The 20864-nt window shown below is 37.4% G+C and overlaps 2 protein-coding genes across 3 annotated transcripts; both read left to right on the top strand.

The window, feature by feature from the left end:
- The first annotated feature begins 1340 nt into the window (after window positions 1–1340).
- parp3 (poly (ADP-ribose) polymerase family, member 3) lies at window positions 1341–13816 on the top strand. 2 transcript variants are annotated; one of them, XM_053497659.1, is made up of 11 exons: window positions 1341–1445; window positions 4186–4379; window positions 4603–4728; window positions 7968–8147; window positions 9325–9463; window positions 10081–10304; window positions 10441–10596; window positions 10736–10813; window positions 11009–11186; window positions 11375–11518; window positions 12414–13816. In XM_053497659.1, exons 2-11 carry the CDS (start codon window positions 4200–4202, stop codon window positions 12581–12583), a joined length of 1575 nt encoding a protein of 524 aa, XP_053353634.1. In that variant the 5' UTR covers window positions 1341–1445; window positions 4186–4199; the 3' UTR covers window positions 12584–13816. The 2 variants fall into 2 exon arrangements, with proteins under 2 accessions (XP_053353634.1, XP_053353635.1); XM_053497660.1 differs by lacking the exon at window positions 1341–1445 and adding an exon at window positions 1991–2069.
- Window positions 13817–14707: 891 nt separating this feature from the next.
- gpr61l (G protein-coupled receptor 61-like) lies at window positions 14708–17279 on the top strand. Its single transcript, XM_053499327.1, has 2 exons — window positions 14708–14947; window positions 15592–17279. Exon 2 carries the CDS (start codon window positions 15677–15679, stop codon window positions 16955–16957), a length of 1281 nt encoding a protein of 426 aa, XP_053355302.1. The 5' UTR covers window positions 14708–14947; window positions 15592–15676; the 3' UTR covers window positions 16958–17279.
- Window positions 17280–20864: the final 3585 nt, after the last annotated feature.

Here is a 20864-nt window from a genome sequence, read left to right as displayed (position 1 = left end):
ACACACTGCCATCTAGTGGACCCAACTCATCACTAATAATGAGTGAGCCAAGAAAACCCCTGAATGTAGTGACAATAACTGCTGAAATGAGTACTTGGTGATGGCAAATGAAATGTTTTCAGTAATTACAAATATTATCACTTTCAATTAAACACAATAGGCTGAACAGACATTCTAACAGCAGGTCAACCGAAATAAACATGAATACTACATGGTACGAAATGCCCTATTGGTTTTCATCTTATAGCAAAACTACTAAAACACACAAAAATACAATACGTGTGCCTGTAAGTGTGGTTCTGTGAACAATGATTTACCAGTAGATGGGGTAAGAGTTACTTGGACCCCATCTAGTTAAGGTGTGCATGTATGCCAAAACTACAATAATAAACTAATATTATTAATGCCACTAAATAATGCCCGCAACATCCCAACCAATTTAAAAATTAAAAGGAAGGATAAATAATTGGTTCTGAGTGATGAGGACCAGCACTTTTGATCCCCCCCCCCCTTTAAATAAGGTAACAATAATGTCAAGTGCAATTACTATTTAATAGCAATATAATTGTTACCTGAAAAGTACATATCTTTGTCCTGATCACTGATTCTCTACTGTATTATCTAAAAAGTTCTATTTATGCCTTCATTAAAATCACTTTTCCCCCAAAAAACATGAAACAATTTAAAGCGTGTTCAAATTTGGTTCAAACTTTATTCTCTCTAGAAGACACATCCTACTGCAAACTGCTTGTGGACGCACATTAGAGAACATGTGTTGCACTGTGGTTGTTTGGTAGTTAGCACTGTAGCCTTGCACCTGCAGGGTCCATGCGCAAGTCCCGGCTCGGGTTTGTGTGCATGGAGTTTGCACGTTCCCCCTGTGCTTAGTGGGTTTCCTCTGGGTCCACCGGTTACCTCCCACAGTCCAAAAACATGCAGATTAAGCTAATTGGCATGCCGTAGTGCATGAATTTGAGTGTGTTGTTATATGTAACCTGTGCTGGATTGGCACCCTGTCCAGGGTGTTCCCCACTTTGTGCCCTAAGGCCATGTCCACACGTAGCCAGGTATTTTTTATAAATGGACATTTTTATCTGCGGTTTCAGACTTTCATCCATATGCAAACACAGTTTTGGTCGTGGAAAACGGAGCTTTTGGAAAACTCCAAACGCTTTTGGAGATGTGGATCTTTGCTTGTAACGTCACCTTGCGTGCCGATGATGTCATTGTGTGTGTGCTAGTCGCCTTGATTTGACGTCAGCTTCGTTTATATGACGATATTTGCGCAATAGTACATACACACGTTGATTAAATTAACGAACAGAGCCGCCCGAATGTACTACGAAGCTCACTGCTGCTAAATACAAACCTCCGGATACACGGACACCGCAGACATCGACGGCGGTTTTGGACGAGACGTGTCGGACTTTTACAAAGCGAAAACGGTAATGTTTCTTCTAGGCTTCTGAGTGTCCCCTTGTTGATTAGGGATGACCCTTACAGCACTTAACAGGGCGTTTTGCGGTTTATGCAGACATGGATATTTTTTCAAACGTAGGTCGTTTGGACAGAATTACAGCATTAAAAAAAAATTAAGTATAAAAATCTCCGTTTTAAAAATACCCGGGTACGTGTGGACATTGCCTTTCATATAGCTATAATTCCATGCTGTGTCCCAAGCCATACAATGCACACTTAACAGCACTGAGACTGTGCAAGGACTGTGAGGACTGCAAGTCAGCAACCTAAATTTGTTTATTTGTACAATTTTTTACCTTAAATAACAATAATTAAGTAAATACAAATAAGTTAAATATAATAATAAAATATACATATATTGCAAGACGTCGTGTTAGTCCGTAGTTCACGAGTTATTTTGTTCACGAATATTTCAAATTCTCATTCTTCCAACCTGTATTTCCCACCTTAAATGGGTTTTCCCCGCTCGAAGAGCGGAATGCCTACTGACGTGTGCCGCATTGTGGGCGTGGCTTTATGGGATGCGGAAGTAGTTTGTGCCAGGACAGATTTTTTGAACAACGATTTTGACATTAGTGCACGGAAGTGAGGTGGGTGTTCAAATTATTGTAGTAAATCCCAGCGCGCTGCATTACACAATACGTCTTTCATTGGACGAACGTGAATATTTAAATGATTAGCCGTGATTGTTATACCATATCGTTGCTAACAACAATGCTGTACTCCTTAGCAGTGTCCTGTTCGTGTTTGGGTTCACTTTTTGGGGACGCATTTTACTGTTAAATTGTTGTTGTTGTTGTTGTTGTTGTAAAAAAGCATTATGTGTCTAGTATAATTATTCTTTAAACGGTTTAAAACATGTTACCATTACTGCTTTTTAAGTATATAAACCATGTCCTTCAAATAATTAGAAAGTTTTGTATGGTGTAAGATCAGAAGTTTCTCTGGACCTCAACACTGTTTGTTGCTTACACCATCATCCAAAACACTGGCCATGATGCAGCTGGGCAAGTCCAGACAAGCCCACAGTCCTGGGGCTCATCTTACCACATATGTGGTAGATGGAACATTACTCAAATAGGTTATTTAAGTAAAAGTACAAAAAATGTACTCAATTACAAGTTAAAGAACCTATTGATTTTATGCTTAAAAATAAGAAAGTCCTTGCTTGAAAAACTACTTGAAGTAAAAAAGTAAATAAACAAAACTTGTTACTATGTAGCAAGAGAATAGTATTGCTGTAGGTAACTAAGTAAATATCTATGTATGTGTTGTGTTAAATTCTAAGTAAGAATGGGGGCCAGGGGGTAGCTCAGTGGTTAAGGCATTGGCCCCTGAGCAAGGCCCTTAACCCTCAGATGTGTAATGAGATTACCCTAATGTCGCTCTGGATAAGAGCGTCTACTAAATGTAAGTAAGGTTATGTCATTTTAGTTAGGAATTGTGCAAACTGTAATTCTAACATTACTAGTAAACAATTATTAGGGCTGTAAGCACTATGACATCAGCCCTAAATTGTCATAGTGTGTGATTAGGGCCCAAGGACTATGATATCAGCCCTAAATTGTCATAGTGTGTGATTAGTGCCCAAGCACTATGATATCAGCCCTAAATTGTCATAGTGTGTGATTAGGGCCCAAGCACTATGATATCAGCCCTAAATTGTCATAGTGTGTGATTAGGGCCCAAGCACTATGATATCAGCCCTAAATTGTCATAGTGTGTGATTAGGGCCCAAGCACTATGACATCAGCCCTATGTTTTTCTAAGGATTTTTTCCCCCACCATTTGGGGCTTTGTAGGTTGGAAGCTGCTGCTATTACAAACAATTACTCACACAAGATTTTGCTGCATAACTCACACACACACATGCATGCATGCACATGAAACCCGGAACACATTTAGAGCTCATTTAGCTGAACAACTTTCAAATTGCATGTCATGGGCTCTACTCAACAGAAAGTCATTATTTTGGGTCGTGCATCCAAAATGCACCCAAAGGAATTTGATACACTCTTTCTAGGGAATTTATTCCCACCACGAGTCTGTGTGTGTGAAGTTTGAATGTTCTCTCTGTGCTTGGTGAGTTTCCTCCTGATACTCCGGTTTCCTCTCACAATCCAAAGACACAGAGATTAAGCTAACTGGCGTTCTCAAATAGCCTGTAGAGTGTGTGTGTGTGTACTCTGCGATGCATTGGCACTCTGCTCATTAAGCATTAAGCTTCTACTGGAATAGGCTTCAGGAACTCCTGTGACCCTGTATATGGTATAAAATATATATGAATGAAAGAATGACTTTATACCCACATGGACTTTCTGTCCTATGAATCAGGCACGCAGAAACACATCACATACCAGGAGGTAACTAGAGAACCTTTAAGGAATCCACATGTACACCGAGAGAACATTTACAGAACCACCACAGAGACAGTTACCCACATTTAGCTTTGAACCTGTGATTCTTTGTGTAGTCTTATGAACCCAGAGTGAGTTTTATGGCAAAGTACAAAGTCCTTGACTGTAAGACAGTTGAAAACATAAATGGCATTCATATGTGACATGGTTTGGGTTTCTTAGCTTCTCACTTAATTTAAATAGATGAGAACAGAGAAAGAAGAGAGGTATGATTTGTCTCTTGCAACATGAGGCAAAGAATGAGCTTCCATCACCCTACTAAAGAAATTAATTAGTTTTGATATTCTAGTACAAGAAGAAAGCATGGCTCCAAAGAGAAGGGCAGCGGCTGCCACCAAAGCAGGCGGAAAGAAGATAAAAGAAGAGCCTGAAGCGCCAGTAAAAGACAAGTTCACCTCGGCTAAAGAAGCTTTGAAGGCCACAGGCTCACAGGTTAAGGTCAAAAGGAAACCAGACTTCTATTGTCAACTGTTGAATGCCGAGGTAGGAACAAATAAATCATTTCATGTTATTGGGTGAACTTTGGTTTATAGATGAGCTCTGCTTGTAAATGAGAGATCCAGTTTATCAGCTGCACCACTACTTTGCTATATTTTTTTTTTTTTTAAATAAGAAAATAGACACAATTTTAATAGTAGCATTCGTAATAAAAGTCTTGTAACAGTAGTTATTTCTCTAATAAACTTTACATTTTTTGTTTCTACAGGTTTATGAAGATTATGACTGTATGCTCAATCAGACCAACATTGGAAATAACAACAACAAATTTTATTTAATCCAGGTCTTATTGTCAGGAGGGAAATATTATTGCTGGACAAGATGGGGCAGAGTAGTAAGTTGGGTTTTTACAATTTGTTTACCTTTTAATTAGCTGTATGTTTTGAAAAAAGGGTCAATTACTGGCCTGCATCAAGCAAGAAAACAACTAAGCTGATTGCTGAAACTAATAAAATTAGGGTTAATAACTGAAAAACATATAATTAAAACTTGCAGGATATTGGTAAACCATAATCTTCAAGAAATAGGTGTGGGTGGAAAAACATCTTAAATGAGCAGAAGATTACTTAACACTTAATCAAATCGCAGAAAAACAACAGTAAAACACACAGCTATGTTTAATAGTAAAAGTAAGAACACTTCAAAACACAAAATGCGAAGAGAACTCAGGGATTGGGACGAAACAGATGTGTAGCAGATGTGTAAAAAAAAAAAAAACACTTATCAGTGAAGCTAATTGGAAATTTTTTCCCCAGATTTACCCAGTTCCAGAGTGATGGGTGATGCACCCATCAAGCCTAGTGCCTGCTGTACAAGCCTGTGGGGGCAGTGTTATGATCTGGGATTGATTAAGTTCTAGGTTCAGCAACATTATGTGCCCAGAAAATGAGGTCAGCTGACGACCTGAATGACAAGGTTTCTCCAGCATTAATAGCATTTTGCTTCCATAATAGCGCGTGCATATTATAAGATGACTTTTTTAGGTTCATCACACTCGGTATTATGTAACCTCATTTTTACACATGGATTGGCCACTACAGAATACAGTCTTTAACTCCTTTAATTGAAATTTGAGGGTGTTCCGATCGATTGGCCGCCGATCGTAATTGGGTAATGATATACAGTGGGGCAAAAAAAGTATTTAGTCAGCCACCAATTGTGCAAATTCTTTTACTTAAAAAGATGAGAGAGGCCTGTAATTTTCATCATGGGTATACCTCAACTATGAGAGGCAAAATAAGAAAAAAAAAATCCAGAAAATCACATTGTAGGATTTTGAAAGAATTTATCTGCAAATTATGGTGGGAAATATGTATTTGATCAATAACAAAATTTCAACCCAATACTTTGTTATAATTGTTGGCAATGGCAGAGGTCAAACATTTTCTGTAAGTCTTCACAAGGTTTTCACACATCAGTGCTGGTACTTTGGCCCATTCCTCCATGCAGATCTCCTCTAGAGCAGTGATGTTGCCCGGGTGGTGTGTTTGGGATTATTGTCATACTGAAAGACCCAGCCATGTTTTATCTCCAGTGCCCTTGCTGATGGAAGGAGGTTTTCACTCAAAATCTCACGATACATGGCCCGATATATATTCTGGTCCCTTTGCAGAAAAACAGCCTGAAAGCATGATGTTTCCACTTCCATGCTTCACAGTAGCTTTGGATGCAACTCAGCATTCTTTCTTCTCCAAACACGTTTCATCTGACCATATAACATTCTCCCAATCCTTTTCTGGATCATCCAAGTGCTCTCTAGTAAACCTTAGACGGGCATGGACATGTCCTGTCTTAAGCAGGGGGACACGCCTGGTACTGCAGGATTTTAGTCCCTGGTGGCGCAGTGTGTTACTGATGGTAGCCTTTGTTACTTTGGTCCCAGCTTTCTGCAGGTCATTCACTAGGCCTCCCGTGTGGTTCTGGGATCTTTGCCCACAGTTCTTGTGATCATTTTGACCCTACGGGGTGAGATTTTGCATGCCCCAGATGGAGAAAGATTATCAGTGGTCTTGTATGTCTTCCATTTTCTAATAATTGCTCCCACAGTTGATTTCTTCACACCAAACTGCTTACCTATTGCAGATTCAGTCTTCCCAGACTGGTGCAGGTCTACAATTTGTTTCTGGTGTCCTTTGACAGCTCTTCGGTCTTGGCCATAGTGGAGTTAGGAGTGTGAGGTTTTGGACAGGTGTCTTTTATACTGATAACAGATGCCATTAATACAGATAACGAGTGGAGGACAGAGGAGCCTTGCAAAGAAGTTACAGATTTGTGAGAGCTAGAAATCTATGATGAAAATTACAGGCCTTACTCATCTTTTTAAGTGGGAAAACTTGCACAATTGGTGGCTGACTAAATACTTTTTTGCCCCACTGTAGGTTGGTTTTCTCTTAACTGGCTGATCACATAAACCAATACTATTGTGATAATGCAAAATTCGCCAACCGACAGTCAAAACAACATGCACTGGACAATTACCAAATAAGTTTTTTTAAAACATGTAAAATTTGCAATATGCACTATTTTTCAAAAGAAAAACCTCTTTGGAGGAAGGTCTGACAGAAGCTAAACATAACAAACTCTATTTGCCACTAAAGGACAACCACCCTAAATAATTTGAGTATGAAAAGTAAAAAAAAAAAATTAAGACTTCGAATTAAGGTTCTCATCTCTGGCCAAGGCAGCCAGGGTGTAGCTTATGTTCCATGCATGCGGGCTGACAGTGAGCAACTATTTATTAGACTGTCTCTTTAAAATGCCCTCGTTACTTAATAATAAGTGATAATTAATGTCTATGTTTATTCAAAAAGTTTTGATTTGTTATATATTGATGCAGCCTATATGGTGAGTGAGTACAGTAGGACAACACATTTTAGATAAGCATTTTGGCATTTGTGAGGACCCCCTGATTCTAGTTAAGGAATGGAAACTTTTGCTCCTTAGCCGAGGTGATTCTGTTTGTTTATTGTGCATTTTTTTATAATCTCCATAAAATAATAAGAAATGTTGCCTTTTATGAAGTAAAAAGTTCTACAGTTATTATATCCTCACACACCTATCAGTATTTTCCGATTCTGATTTCTGTGATCGGCCTCAAATACCCTAATTGGTGCACCCCTATTGTGAACCTTTGGGATATGCTGGAGGAGGCTTTAACACAAAGGTCTTGTATTGCTATTATCAATACAAGATCCTGTGTACAAGATCTAGGTGGAAATAAATGTTATAATAAAGGACAAGGCATGAGTTTATCAGAATAACCCTACTGCTGTAATCAACGCAGTGGCAATTTTTTTTTTTTTTTGGACTGCTGTGTAAATATTATAGTTATTTGTTATGTTTATTTTAGACATGTCATGATACATACTTGTCATGATAGATACGATGTTAATGCACCAACTGTGTTTTTATTGTTTAGGTATTCTAGTTAGTGCTTAATATAAGGGGTTGGGATGTAATCTGAATAGTTTTTGACTTAAATTGTGTGGCATTTATTATCTCTGACATTATGGTTTTAAAATAATTAAAATGATCTAGCTCATTCTCATTTATGACCTTTTTTGTCATGGGCAGGGAGATGCAGGACAGAACAATTTATCTGAACCTTCAAATGCTGATGCTGCCATTAAGAACTTTGAAAAGAAATTCAAAGACAAAACAAAGAACAACTGGAGCGATCGTGCTAACTTTGTCTCTTATGCGGGAAAATACACTCTGATTGAAGTGGAAGGAGACTATGACGCTGAAGTGATGGTAAATAATGAAATTACATTTTTATGTATATAAATAAAAGAGAGGTTTTGTCTACTGTATACATTGGTCAGAACTGGCGTTTTTAATGATATACTTGGTTTCATGCATTGGAGGACCAGAAACCAGTCTCAAAAAATGTTCTGTCTGTATATCTGTCCAGCTAAATTTTTTACAGCATCACGCAAAACTGACTGGGCAGAATTAAATGAAACGTTTCCAGTTTTTCGGCCTCAAGTTAAATCTCTTGAAGTTAAAAGAAGGGACATTATGAGCAGTTATATTCCAGATTACATTACAGCAGCCAGTGTTTTTTTTTTGGATGAATATAGCACTTTTTTCCTCGAGGTGGGCGTGGCTTTATGCATCACTTAACAGAGATAATCAACACCATAGTTTACCGTAAAAATACACAGAGTATGCGTAAGACTCGGAAACAACTGTAAGGCCTATAAGGCGCCCAAATCCTCACGAAACAGAAACGAACATGTGACAGTATGGATTACTTTAAAAAAATCAAGTACACTATAAAAAACAAAACTTTTAAAGATGTACAGACAGATCATTTTATGTTTTTTTGTGGCACTATTAAAAAATAGTAATGTATAGTGCTACTTTAAGATTAAACACGAGTCGTTAGAGCAAACATGTCCGCAACAGTCCGAGGTGTGTAAAAAACCTGAACTAAAAGTACATTGTTATCTGCTAAAATCAAAATGTTAATAAGTAAAAGTTATGTACCAGATTAAATAATCTACAGTATTTTAAACAGGGAGTATATTTGGTTGATGACGAAAGAAGTACAACTAGGTGTAAACAAGGTGTAAGATACAAAGATAAAATTTTATTTCTTTGTATTAGTAAGTTGGGCAGAGAGTTCCGCCGTGCAGCAAGACAGGCAGACATGTACGTGGGCTTCAACCTAAAATTGCAATATCACTGATTACGTTAAAGCTGATTAGTTTATTTTTATCCTTAATCTTTTAACTATTTCTAAAGACTCTTTATCCATCAATGATGGGTACTAATGCTAGTTAAAAATATATTGTTGTTTGCACAATCCACAAATTGTACATATTGTCAAATGTTAGTACACTATATTAGTGATCAAATCCTTTTTTAAAACCTGTTTTATCTCAATGTACATAATAAACTGCTTGATTGATTGTGAATGTTTCAGGTTGATGCTGTAGATGGCAAAGTCGTGACAGCAAAAAAGAACATTCTGCCCTGCACACTGAAAGATGCAACGCAAAGACTCATCAAGTTCATCTTTAACAATGACATGTTCAAGGAGGCCATGGAGAGCATGAACCTGGGTGTGATTTTCAGCTTAGTCTGTTTGTCTGCTTAAAAGCTTAAAAAGCTAGATTATACTGTGTAAAATGAAAAGCTAGTGTGCGGTATGTAATCACCTGTTCAAAACACCAAGTAGTGTCCTTCATTAGAGATTAGAAAGCAATTTGGGATTCAGCCTTGCGTTAGAAGTTAGTAACGTTTGTAGCTTGCCTTAGGCATAAATAAAACAACATGGGGTCAATTTAGAGTTACTTAAAAACAATTATTAAATAGATTAATAAGTGTTGTTTAAGATTTTTTTTTTATTACTTAAAGTGCTTCCTTGACTGGGTTTTCAATGTTGGTTTTGGCAGACAGCTGCTCTTTCCACAGTACAACTTGAAGTGCTTAATTTCCTCAGGAATCGTGCTGGTTTTTCACTTTGTGGGGTGTGTTGGGGAAGGTCGTTGGTTAACTAGTAGTAAGATGTGTGGCATAATGTGAAATTAAATGAAGCTTTAGTAGCACAGGAGGATTGACCTCTTTAGTTATGTCTTTAATGAAACAAGTTGGCCCCAAGCAACCAGTTTTCCCTTAAAGAACTGCACTTAACTTAAAGGAAAATGTCCACTGTCTTAAGTTTTGTCCGTTTCCACAGACGTTAAGAAGATGCCGCTGGGGAAGCTGAGTAAGCAGCAGATTGCTAAAGGCTTTGAGGCATTAGAAGAGATTGAAGAAGCAATAAGGAGAAAAAATAATGAAAGGAAGTTAGAAGAGCTTACTTCTAAGTTCTTTACCATTATTCCACATAACTTTGGCCGCAATAGACCCCCTGTCATCAGAACTAATGCCATCCTTCAGGACAAGAAGGAGATGCTTCTGGTAAGAGTTGCTTTAAGCTTAGTGCTTTGTTGTTGGACTATATCATACTGTTGGCAAACTATCCAGTTTTATCTTTTACTTTATTGTGTCCACAACTCTGAATACATAACATTTTCCATGTGATTACTTGTGGTAGGTCTTGGCAGATATAGAGATCGCCCAAAGCCTTAAAGCTGAATCAGAAAAAGCGAAGGATGAGATGGTGGAGACTGTTCCTCATCCAATAGACCAGGACTATCAGTCTCTAAAATGCAACCTTAAACTCATGGATAAAAAATCTAAAGAGTTTAAGGTATACACCTTTGTTACATTTAAAGTTAATACAATGAATGCAATAGACAGAATCATAAACCAAATATGGCTTTGTTTAAACTTGCCATATATTCCCTATGCATAATTGATGGGTGCCTTTTTTCATTTGTTGATTCAAGATTATTGAGAAGTACTTAAGTGCCACTGGTCAAAGACTCCGCATAATAGATGTATGGGAAGTGGACAGAGATAAAGAGGTTAGCTATATATTTATTTTTTTGCAATGCATACTCTCCCTTTATGGGTATATAATGTGTCTATAATAAGTTTTGACAAACAATACACTCAGTCAAACTGCTAAAACCCTCGTTCCAATTTACTCTGCAGTTAAAACTCTTAATCGCTGTGTATGCCTGTGTGTCTAATTGCGTGTGTGTGTGTTGCTTGTGTAGGCAGAGCGCTTCAGTGACAATGATGCTTTGGACAACCGGAGGTTGCTGTGGCATGGAACTAACGTAGCCGTTGTGGCAGCTATTCTGAAAAGTGGTCTACGCATCATGCCACACTCTGGTGGTCGAGTGGGCAGTGGTATTTACTTTGCCTCAGAAAATTCCAAGTCTGCTGGTTATGGTGAGGATCCCTGCCTTTCTTTTGTAATAACGTCATACAAATATCATCAAAAGGAAATCAATTACAGTGGGACAATCGTTGTGTCGTACAGCCCTCCAATAAAAAATTTGAACACTCTTGTTTTAATTGGATGCAGAAACAATATGGTGCGGTATGAAAGTTTGTAAAATATCTATTTGCTTCCACAGTCCGAACATCAAAGGATATCGGCATTATGTTTCTGAATGAAGTTGCTCTTGGCAAGGAATACACCATTACCAGAGATGACCCTTTCCTAAAAGAGGCTCCTAATGGCTACAACAGTGTGGTAGCACGTGGGACACAAGAACCAGGTCAGTGTCCCTTTTACAAGGAAGTTCCAATATAATCAAATGACTAAAATATTCTTAAAATATATTTTGAATGCAAAAATAGTACAAAAATATTTTCAAAAATACATTAATTTTATATTTCTGTATAAAAAAATAGTATAAATAACAATACACAATAATAAACTATTTAATTTTATATTTCTATATTAAAAATAGTATAAAGTGCAATGCACAATAATAAACTAAACAAAGCCAATATTTAGGGTAGGATTGAAAGTGGTGTCCCACCAATTTAGTCCCACCAATTTAGTTATATGCGACAAAACCTGAAAACCTCCTGAACTGGCAACACTTTACAGATCACCAATACCTTGTTATTTTCAACAATAGGGAATTATAATTTGCCTGGGAGATTTGTTTTATGTTTCACCACTAAGCTGTTAAAAATACTACTATTGTCTTTCTGTCCTTATTCAACAATAATGCCTCTAAAAAAACAATATTGCTCATCATATTGCTAAAATGTAAGTGCAGTTCTCTTATAAAGTACAAGTTAATAGATCTACTGAGCTTTATTTTGCTAAAAAAATTAAATCGGTTAATATAATTTAAAATGTTTAAACAGCAATTAATCGATTAATGATTGATCATTAACATCTCTAAGTTGGTGTAACAACACTGTGGTCTTTATTATGCTATTTCTCAAATAAATTTACTGTCATCTTTTGATAGCATTAAGTTTTTTGTTGGAAAAGTAAATAATGTTTTTGTATTGACTAAAATAAAATATACTGCAAAATTGTGCATAAAAAAGCACAGTATTTTACATAAAATAGATTCAATCACAATACTTTTTATCAACTAAAAACAGTGTTAACTTTTTTTTACATTATTTTTAATCGTTTGTCCTTTACAGATCCCTCAAAAGATGTCTTCATTCAGCTAGATGGGAAGGAAGTTGCCGTGCCACAGGGGAAACCCATAAAACAACCTCAGTACCAGACTAGCAGCTTCTACAACAGTGAGTATCTAATTTACAAAGAGAGTCAGTGCCGCATCCGCTACCTGCTGGAGCTCCACTTCTAACCTCATCCTGTGAAGAGCCCGAATCCTGCTCCACTAAACATGGTTGTTTAACTCTTACAAAGTTGCTTTTGTGCGTCATATTTATAGTGGACCAAAGTTGATAAAAAAAATTTATTTGCTGACATGTTCAGCATAACTTCATTTGTAATTCAAACCATTAATAAATAAAGAAAATATTGATAAGATTTTTTGGAATTCAGAGGGTATGTGGAGGATCTGTTTTTTTTTTTTATTTTTTTTTTTTAAGTTGCTCAAACCTTTTTAAATTACAAACATATTTTTGCATTTAGCGGACATGATAGGTTTTCTGCGTTTGTTCAAGACAGTTTTAGTGCCTTCATTTTATTACAGAAGCTGTTTGAATACTTGTCTCTGTCTTGAACTTGCTTTTGAATTGTGCAACGTCTAAAACAAAAGTGAAACGTATGTTTGTAACTTAAAAGAAGTTAAATTGTGCTGAAATTTCCATTGTTTCTGTTAGAATTCTGTATTGGCTTTCTATCTTGACATTGTTTCTAACTTTGTTAGTGTTTTGGGCAATATACATGTTTGTGTTTTTCTTTTTTTTTTTTTCCTTTTTCTTTTTAAACCACTGTATCCATCCATGCCATGTGAATTGTGTACCTTAAGAAAAGGGCCATTGTTCGTTATTAATTAATTTGGGGTAAAAATTAGAACTGTTATATTCCTGTATGAATCCTGAAATTTATATTCAATAATTTTGTCTTTAAAAAAAATTAAAGCATGTATTTGTATTTACTTTAAAGGAGCTACACAACTGATTCCTAAGATTGAACTATCGGTACCTGATCACATTGTTTCAAAGTTTACTTTTTATACTGCTCATTGTCTCTGTCTTGTTTGAAATCTTTCACAAGGTCCCAGAACCAAATACCCTTAAAAAAAAAAAAAAATCTAAATCAGCACCCAGCAGTTCACATTTTATTTTATGTGGCCTCTTTGTGGCATCTTCATTATAGAGATCACTCTCTACATTATTTTTATTTTTAACATGTGCTCCAAATTTGAAGTTTATTATGCATACCTGCATATTGCACTATGAACATAACATAAATTATATTACTGTTAATGCTTGCTTGAGTCCAGGACTTGCCTAGTTCACTTGCACTTTGTTTACTGCTAACTGATTTTGAAGGAATGTCAAGCTCTTAAGAGTGCCTTGGGTAAACTTGTTGCTGTGGTAACTCAACAGGTGGGAAATAAATAATTGTGCTTAAATCTAACGTGTGGATTTCTTGTGATACATTATCCAGTAATGTTTATTGTTTAAAATAGTCTAGAATTAATTAAATATTGAACCTCTTGGCTGGACTGGAGAACCACCCCTTAAGGTACACATCAACACACTTTCCGGTCTCGGCACCCAGGTGGTAAAATGAATTTCCTTGGCAGGAAGTGCTTGAATTCACACTTTAAAAATGTTTTTCACATTCCCTCTTAAAGATTTCTAACTGGATTACACCCACAGACCTTGAGCTACAAAGCAGGTCACTGGATAAGTAATTTAATTATGGAAATGTTTGTACTTGCCTTTAAATAAATCTTGACAAAAAAAAAAGGCAAAAAATGCACTCATCCTAGTTATCTGGCAAAAGAAGAAAGCCTGTTGTTATCTTTCTCTCTCTTAGTCTCTAGTCAAGCCCCTTCAACAGTCTAAACTACCTGCTTGTGTTTGTCGTCATCCAGTATGCTGTAATTTACTGTAACCTGAGATTTATTCGAGATATAGCAAATTGTCATGGAACATTTGCTTGTTTAAATATATTTGGACAGAAGCAAATATGGTTGTTGTCAGTTAAATAATAGATGCACTTTTAAAGCAGGTGTAATTTTTCATTCCATAAATGTTGATTTCTGTGAACGGATGTATAGTAGGACCCAGGGGAGCACTGACACTCTTGAGGACAGAAGAGCATGTGTCTGATTCAAAGAGGAAGAGAGAGGGGGAAAATCATGGAATACAATGTGTGACAGTCACAGCCCTACACACACACACACACACACACACACACACAGAAGGGGGAGAGAAAGCATTCTATTAAAACACCTACTTAAGTGGTGCATATATTGATGAACAGCGGTGGAGGCAGAGAGTAGAAAAGGTCTGTCTTCTCACCTGGGCCCTAAGGAAGAAAGATTAGAGTTCAGCATTTCAGTTCTTAATTCTGATGAGAATTTGTCTCAAGGCACAAGCTGGATCACACAACTGGAATAAGAGAGTGTGAGCGTCACATGTTGTGGAGAATGTTGACTTGTCAGAAGCAGCAGGTGGTCTATGATCTAGAGAAGAAGTGGATTCTGTTGTGCTCTCGGGATGAACAAAAACAACCATGGTTCCTGCAGGTATGCAATTTTGGTTTCCTTTTTTTTTTAAATTAAAAAACAGACATCAGTTTTTAAAAGTGATTACCTGAATGCTCATCTGGAGCTCGTTTTGGTTAAACCACAAGGAAAACATAATGAAACTAAAAATATATTTTGTAACTAACTTAATGTATATTAGCTTAACAGAAAGAGTAGCATGCTGACACTACGTATGTTTTACATAGAAAACAATACAACTGCATTGATGTTGAGTAGTTAATAAGCCTTTTATCAAGGCTGAGAGAACAATATATTTCTGCCATAATTAATGCACTGATAAAGACACCAATGAGACAGGTAGATAGCATGTTAACTAGAGTGAACAAATACAGATTTTTCACAAATATCAGGCGTTTATAAAATTGTTAACTGAAGCAAAATCTCTTTAAACTAGGATTTTTCTGATAAAAAATGCTTATCCTACATAATGCATAATATTACATCACAATACTACAGATATATTTAGTCAATAGAAATACTGTAACACAAAAGATTTTAATGTCTACTATTATTTAAAAAAAACTTTTTGAACCATTTTACAATTTCATGAAAAGGTTGTGAATGTTAAACAAGTACAACACATGATGTCTCTATTTTTTATCTTGTTATTATTATTTTTTTAGAAAGACATTTAGGAATCAGAGAAAATACAATATTTGGTGATGGTGGAGCTTGACCTGGCATACCAAATACCATCAGCTGTGAACAATGGAGAAAGCTGGGCCAGGTTTCTTGACCAATCATACAACTCCAAATGACACATCCAGCCAATGGAGACCCACAAAGCCTACACTACCAAGCGTGGAGGAAGTCATCGACTCCGAGTCCCAAATGAAACATCTAGTGGGGTTATTTGGCATGGTGACCCTTAACCTTGCAGCGCTGCTTGGCAACACTGGAGTTATTTTAGCCATCGCCCGAGCTCCGCACACGAAGAAATATGCATTTGTGTGCCATCTTTGTGCGGTGGATTTACTTTGTGCCATATTGCTAATGCCTCTCGGAATAGTATCAAGTTCTCCATTCTTCAGTACTGTGACTTTTACGGTTCTGGAGTGCCAAGTCTATATATTTCTAAATGTATTTCTGGTCTGTGCCTCTATTCTTACTGTAACTGCCATTAGCGTGGAACGCTACTATTACATTGTCCACCCCATGCGCTATGAGGTAAAGATGACTATACACCTGGCTGTTGGAGTTATGGTTTTTATCTGGGTGAAATCTTTGCTTTTAGCACTTGTTACCTTACTTGGTTGGCCAGCATATGGGAATCAAAGCTCCATTGCAGCTACCCATTGCTCTCTGCACTGGAGTCATAGTCGTCTCAGGAAAGCGTTTGCCATTCTTTTCACTCTTGTATGCTTTCTGGTTCCTGCAGTGGTGATTTTTGCGGTATACTGTAATGTCTACAAGGTGGCACGGTCGGCTGCAAGGCAACACGTTCCCATTCCCCCATGGCCCCCGAATCCAGCTCAGAAGTGTCGTTCAGATTCTATTAACAGCCAGACTACCATCATCACTACTACACGGAGTCTGCCTCAGAGACTGTCCCCTGAGAGGGTATTTGGAGGTGGGAAAGCTGCCCTTACACTCGTCATCATTGTGGGGCAGTTCCTGCTGTGCTGGCTTCCATACTTCAGCTTCCACCTTCACTTGTCCATCATGACACCACTCCAGAGTCCAGGGGACATCGAGGAGATTGTGACCTGGTTGGCTTACTCCTCATTTGCAGTGAACCCCTTTTTCTACGGACTGCTCAACAGGCAGATTCGGGAGGAGCTTATAAAGCTGAGGAAGTGCTGTGCTTCCAACAGGCCTGTGGAATTTGGAGGCTCAAGTCATGAAGGATCCATCCAGGAGAACTTCCTGCAGTTCCTGCAGAGGACTGGCAGCAAGAATGAAACCACCAGGTCCAGCTGTGTCAACTCCAGCCCCAGAAATACACTGGACCATGGTGTCAGAATACCTGGACAGATCCCTGAGGAGTGACCAAGACTCTGAACATCCGCATTCTATCATATGATTTAGTTGGGTGGGTTAAGGAGAGACTACTTGTTTGTTTTGTTTTAGATGCTAAAAACTAAAAGCACTTAAAAGCTAAGCCATATTAACACTGATGAATGTAACCATGAGTCCATCCAATGGTACGTGTTTTGTCTTGCAATGGGTGTGGTAATAGAGATGTCTAAATAGAATAATTTAGAATTTGTGATCCACTCTGGACACTTTATAACCATTTATTACCCTTACTCTGAAAACTAAAGGCTAGAGCAATAATCCTACACTCAATGTAACTCGAGCTGTAAAAAAGTTTTCCAAATGAAATTAACAATATACCCAACAATTGTGTGAATAGACCTAGTCTTCCAGTAAAGCCGAGGAGGCTTCTGTATAGCTTGTTAATTCCATCTCCCCGTCACCATGGAAATGTGCTGAGACTGAGTCTTGCATAGCAACAGGGTTCTTTTGAGCACAGGTTTGCTTGCAAATTGTATAAAATACACCTAAGCTAAGCAGCAATAATACATTACCTGCAGCTTACAATTAGTGTACCTGGACGTGGAAAACCGCTTTCTGTGTTTTTTTTTTTTTTATCTCAATGTATTTATTGCACAGGCACACAGAACCATGCTGGTCTGAAGCATTGAAAATCATTACCATGCAACAAAAGTGCTCAGGCAGAGATAACACTGTGAGTTTTATGGGCTTTTCGCTGTTTGTGGAAGACCATTACAAACAGAGAGTGAAAAATCAGGAGCAGGCTGGTTTGTCCACAGCAAACAGGAACAATACCTGGGGTTAGATGTGTTTTCATTATGTAGCTATAGCTGGGTGATGTATAATGATGGTGTCATATACTGTAAGAGTGGTACTGTATGTATGCAAAATACTGCTTCTGTTGCATGTAATCATACAGTCTCACATAACCAAAACATTTTTCATCACCTTCTCATACAAAACCCAGTTGAGAAAATTAAGTCAAAGCACCATTTTTAGTTTATGACCCCTGCTTTAGAAATAGCTCTTTCTAACTACAAACAGTGGCCCTGGGTCTGACTGAGAGAGAGAGAGAGAGAGAGAGAGAGAGAGAGAGAGCGAGTGAACAAGAGACGGATGCACATGTGACATGATCAGGGATTCATAAACTTGAGTGTTCCTGTCATGATCAAAACAAGGCCAGAACAAAACAAAATCTGAAATGATTTAGAGATGATGAGGTAAAGATTAAAGGAAAATGATTAAAGAGGGGAAGCTGGGGAGAGGACGTCAGCCACCACCACTTTGTCTCTTTCTGAATGGTGGACACAGGGAGAATGAGTTGCATTAACTTGTGAAGTGTGGCCACAGACCTCAGTCATGCATCTAATGCCTATCTATCTAGTGACCAAACAATAATTCCGTTTTGATATGAAACACTTTGTCACTTTGACGTTGTTATATACTGTACAAAGACCTGCACACTTTAATAATTTTGCTTGTCTATAAACCTATAAACCACAGATTTTTAACTTGTTTTTAGATTTTAGTAGTACATGCATTCATCGAAGTAATAAAAATTGCTTATTAGTTTTGTGCAGATACATAATATTTAGGACTTTAAGCTGAACAAGCTGAGAGATAAGGAAAGGATATGAAGAAGAAATAACGAATTTTATATTAATTAAATTAAATCAGGCGGCACGGTGGTGTAGTGGTTAGCACTGTGGCCTTGCACCTCCAGGGTCCGGGTTTGATTCCCGGCCAGGCCCGATTCCCCTCTCTGTGTGTATGGAGTTTGCATGTTCCCCCCTTGCTTGGTGGTTTCCCTTAGGGTACTCTGGTTTCCTCCCACAGTCCAAAGATATGCAGGTTAGGCTAATTGGTGTTCTCAAATTGCCCGTAGTGTGTGTGTGTGTGTGAATCTGTGTATGTGTGTGTGCCCTGTGATAGATTGGCACCCTGTCCAGGGTGTCCACTGCCTCGTGGCCTAAGTCTCCTGGGATAGGCTCCAGGCCCCCGCAACCCTGAATACAGGATAATGCGGTATAGAAGATAAGTGTGAGTAAATGAAATCAACGAAATGAGTGTGTTCAATGTGATGCACAAGAGCAGAGAGACAGTTTATTGGGGATAAAAATGGTGAAGGCGTGTGGAAGGTGAAAAGAAACTATGAGGTGTATCTGGTTCACATACAAGAGTCGAAGCTCAGACTCATTATTAGACAGTTAGATTAGTCCAATTAGACAATTTGGGATGTTGGCAAAAATTTCCTGTATTGTGGATTACATTAATAATGTGTATATGTAAAACATGAAAATGATCTAAAATAAGAAGCATTTGTTTATGAAACAAGACATTATTTTAATAATTGTGGCTGAGATCTTCACAAAAAGAACAACAACACAAACTCACAAAAAGCTCTAAAGCCACTATTCAATGTATTTTACATGAACTACTAAAAAAAAATGTCAATAAAATGTCAGTAAAACTTCGTGATAGATTAGACCTGTTACCTGGAACCAAGCTGGAGAAAATCCATGGACAATCCTCCATGGATAATACATCACTTTTCTGAAATAAACACTGGGACATATTTCCATTAAAAGATGATTTTGCTGTCAGTAAATAGTGGCTTAAGTGGATCTAAAGAGCTAAAGTTTTTTGCATAACATTAGGAGCAATGTCTGTGAGTTCATGTTGTAGTTAAATTGGTGTAAAGGTTTGTGAAATTAAACTATAATTCAGATTTTTTTCCTATGCTACCATAAATAAAGTACTGTAAGTAAAACGGTTTAGACATGATTTATAAGTTTAACTGTTTACTTCATGTTTTTACAATTTATCTTATTTTTTTTTTTAGTCACCTTGCACCTCCAGGGTCCAGGTTCGATTCCCACCTCAGCTCCGTGTGTGCATGGTTCTCCCCGTGCTTGGTGGGTTTCCTCCAGGTACTTTGGTTTCCATCCACAGTCTAAAGACATGCAGATTAGGCTAAATGGTGTTCCCAAATTGCAGTGCTTAGTGTGTGAGTGAGGGTGTGTATATGTGTACATGTGTGCCCTGTGATGGATTGGTACCCTGTTCAGGGTGGTTTCCTTGTGCCCTAAGTCTTCTTTAGTTTATCTTTTAGGATAGGCTCCAGGCGTCCTGCGACGCTGTACACAAGATAAAGCGGTATTTATTACTATTGGGACTATTGTCATAATATACATAATATAATGTAATATATATAAAAAAAACATCTCTGCTACACTGATACCCAAACCTGCCAATTGTTTATAATGGCAAGACAATCTTAATGGGTCCAAAGGTTAGAGAATGATGGGGGAAATCTGCAAGCTAGTGTGTACAAAATGCACTGCTAACATTGCTTATTGACATGATGTTTAATTTCTCCATTAGTTTGCTGTAAACAAATCAGTTTCCTCTAAAACATCACATTATGAGTGTGTTTGCCATTTGGCAGTTATTAGATTAAGACAAAAAGGCAGCCACTATATGCCAATAGTTTTTAATTGTGTGCAAAGTATCTTAATTATGTTCCTTTTATAACTGCAACTGAAAATGCAAATTCATTAATACAGTTCTATGCTTTTTAAAATTAATGCAGTTTATTAACTTAATTATTATATCATTATTAATTATATTTACTGTAGCAGTGGTTAATTACTATCAACACATTATGCCTTGTTTAAGGCGATTAAAATTTGGAAGTATTGTAGCAATTTTTAATGCAATCCAAATTTTCACAACATTTACACAACAAATTATTTCAACATTTTGCAAACAATTACTCTCAAGCATGAGTGGCTGAATGTTTATTTTTAGGGAATTACCAGTGTAACCAGAACAGATTGGACTTTGGAATGGATCCAATTCGAATCAAGACCACAACAAAATTAAAACATTCGAAAAG

The sequence above is a fragment of the Clarias gariepinus genome, chromosome 6 (genome assembly GCF_024256425.1).
Source record: "Clarias gariepinus isolate MV-2021 ecotype Netherlands chromosome 6, CGAR_prim_01v2, whole genome shotgun sequence".
Lineage (NCBI taxonomy): Eukaryota > Metazoa > Chordata > Actinopteri > Siluriformes > Clariidae > Clarias > Clarias gariepinus.
This window is presented reverse-complemented; position numbering and strand designations above follow the sequence as displayed.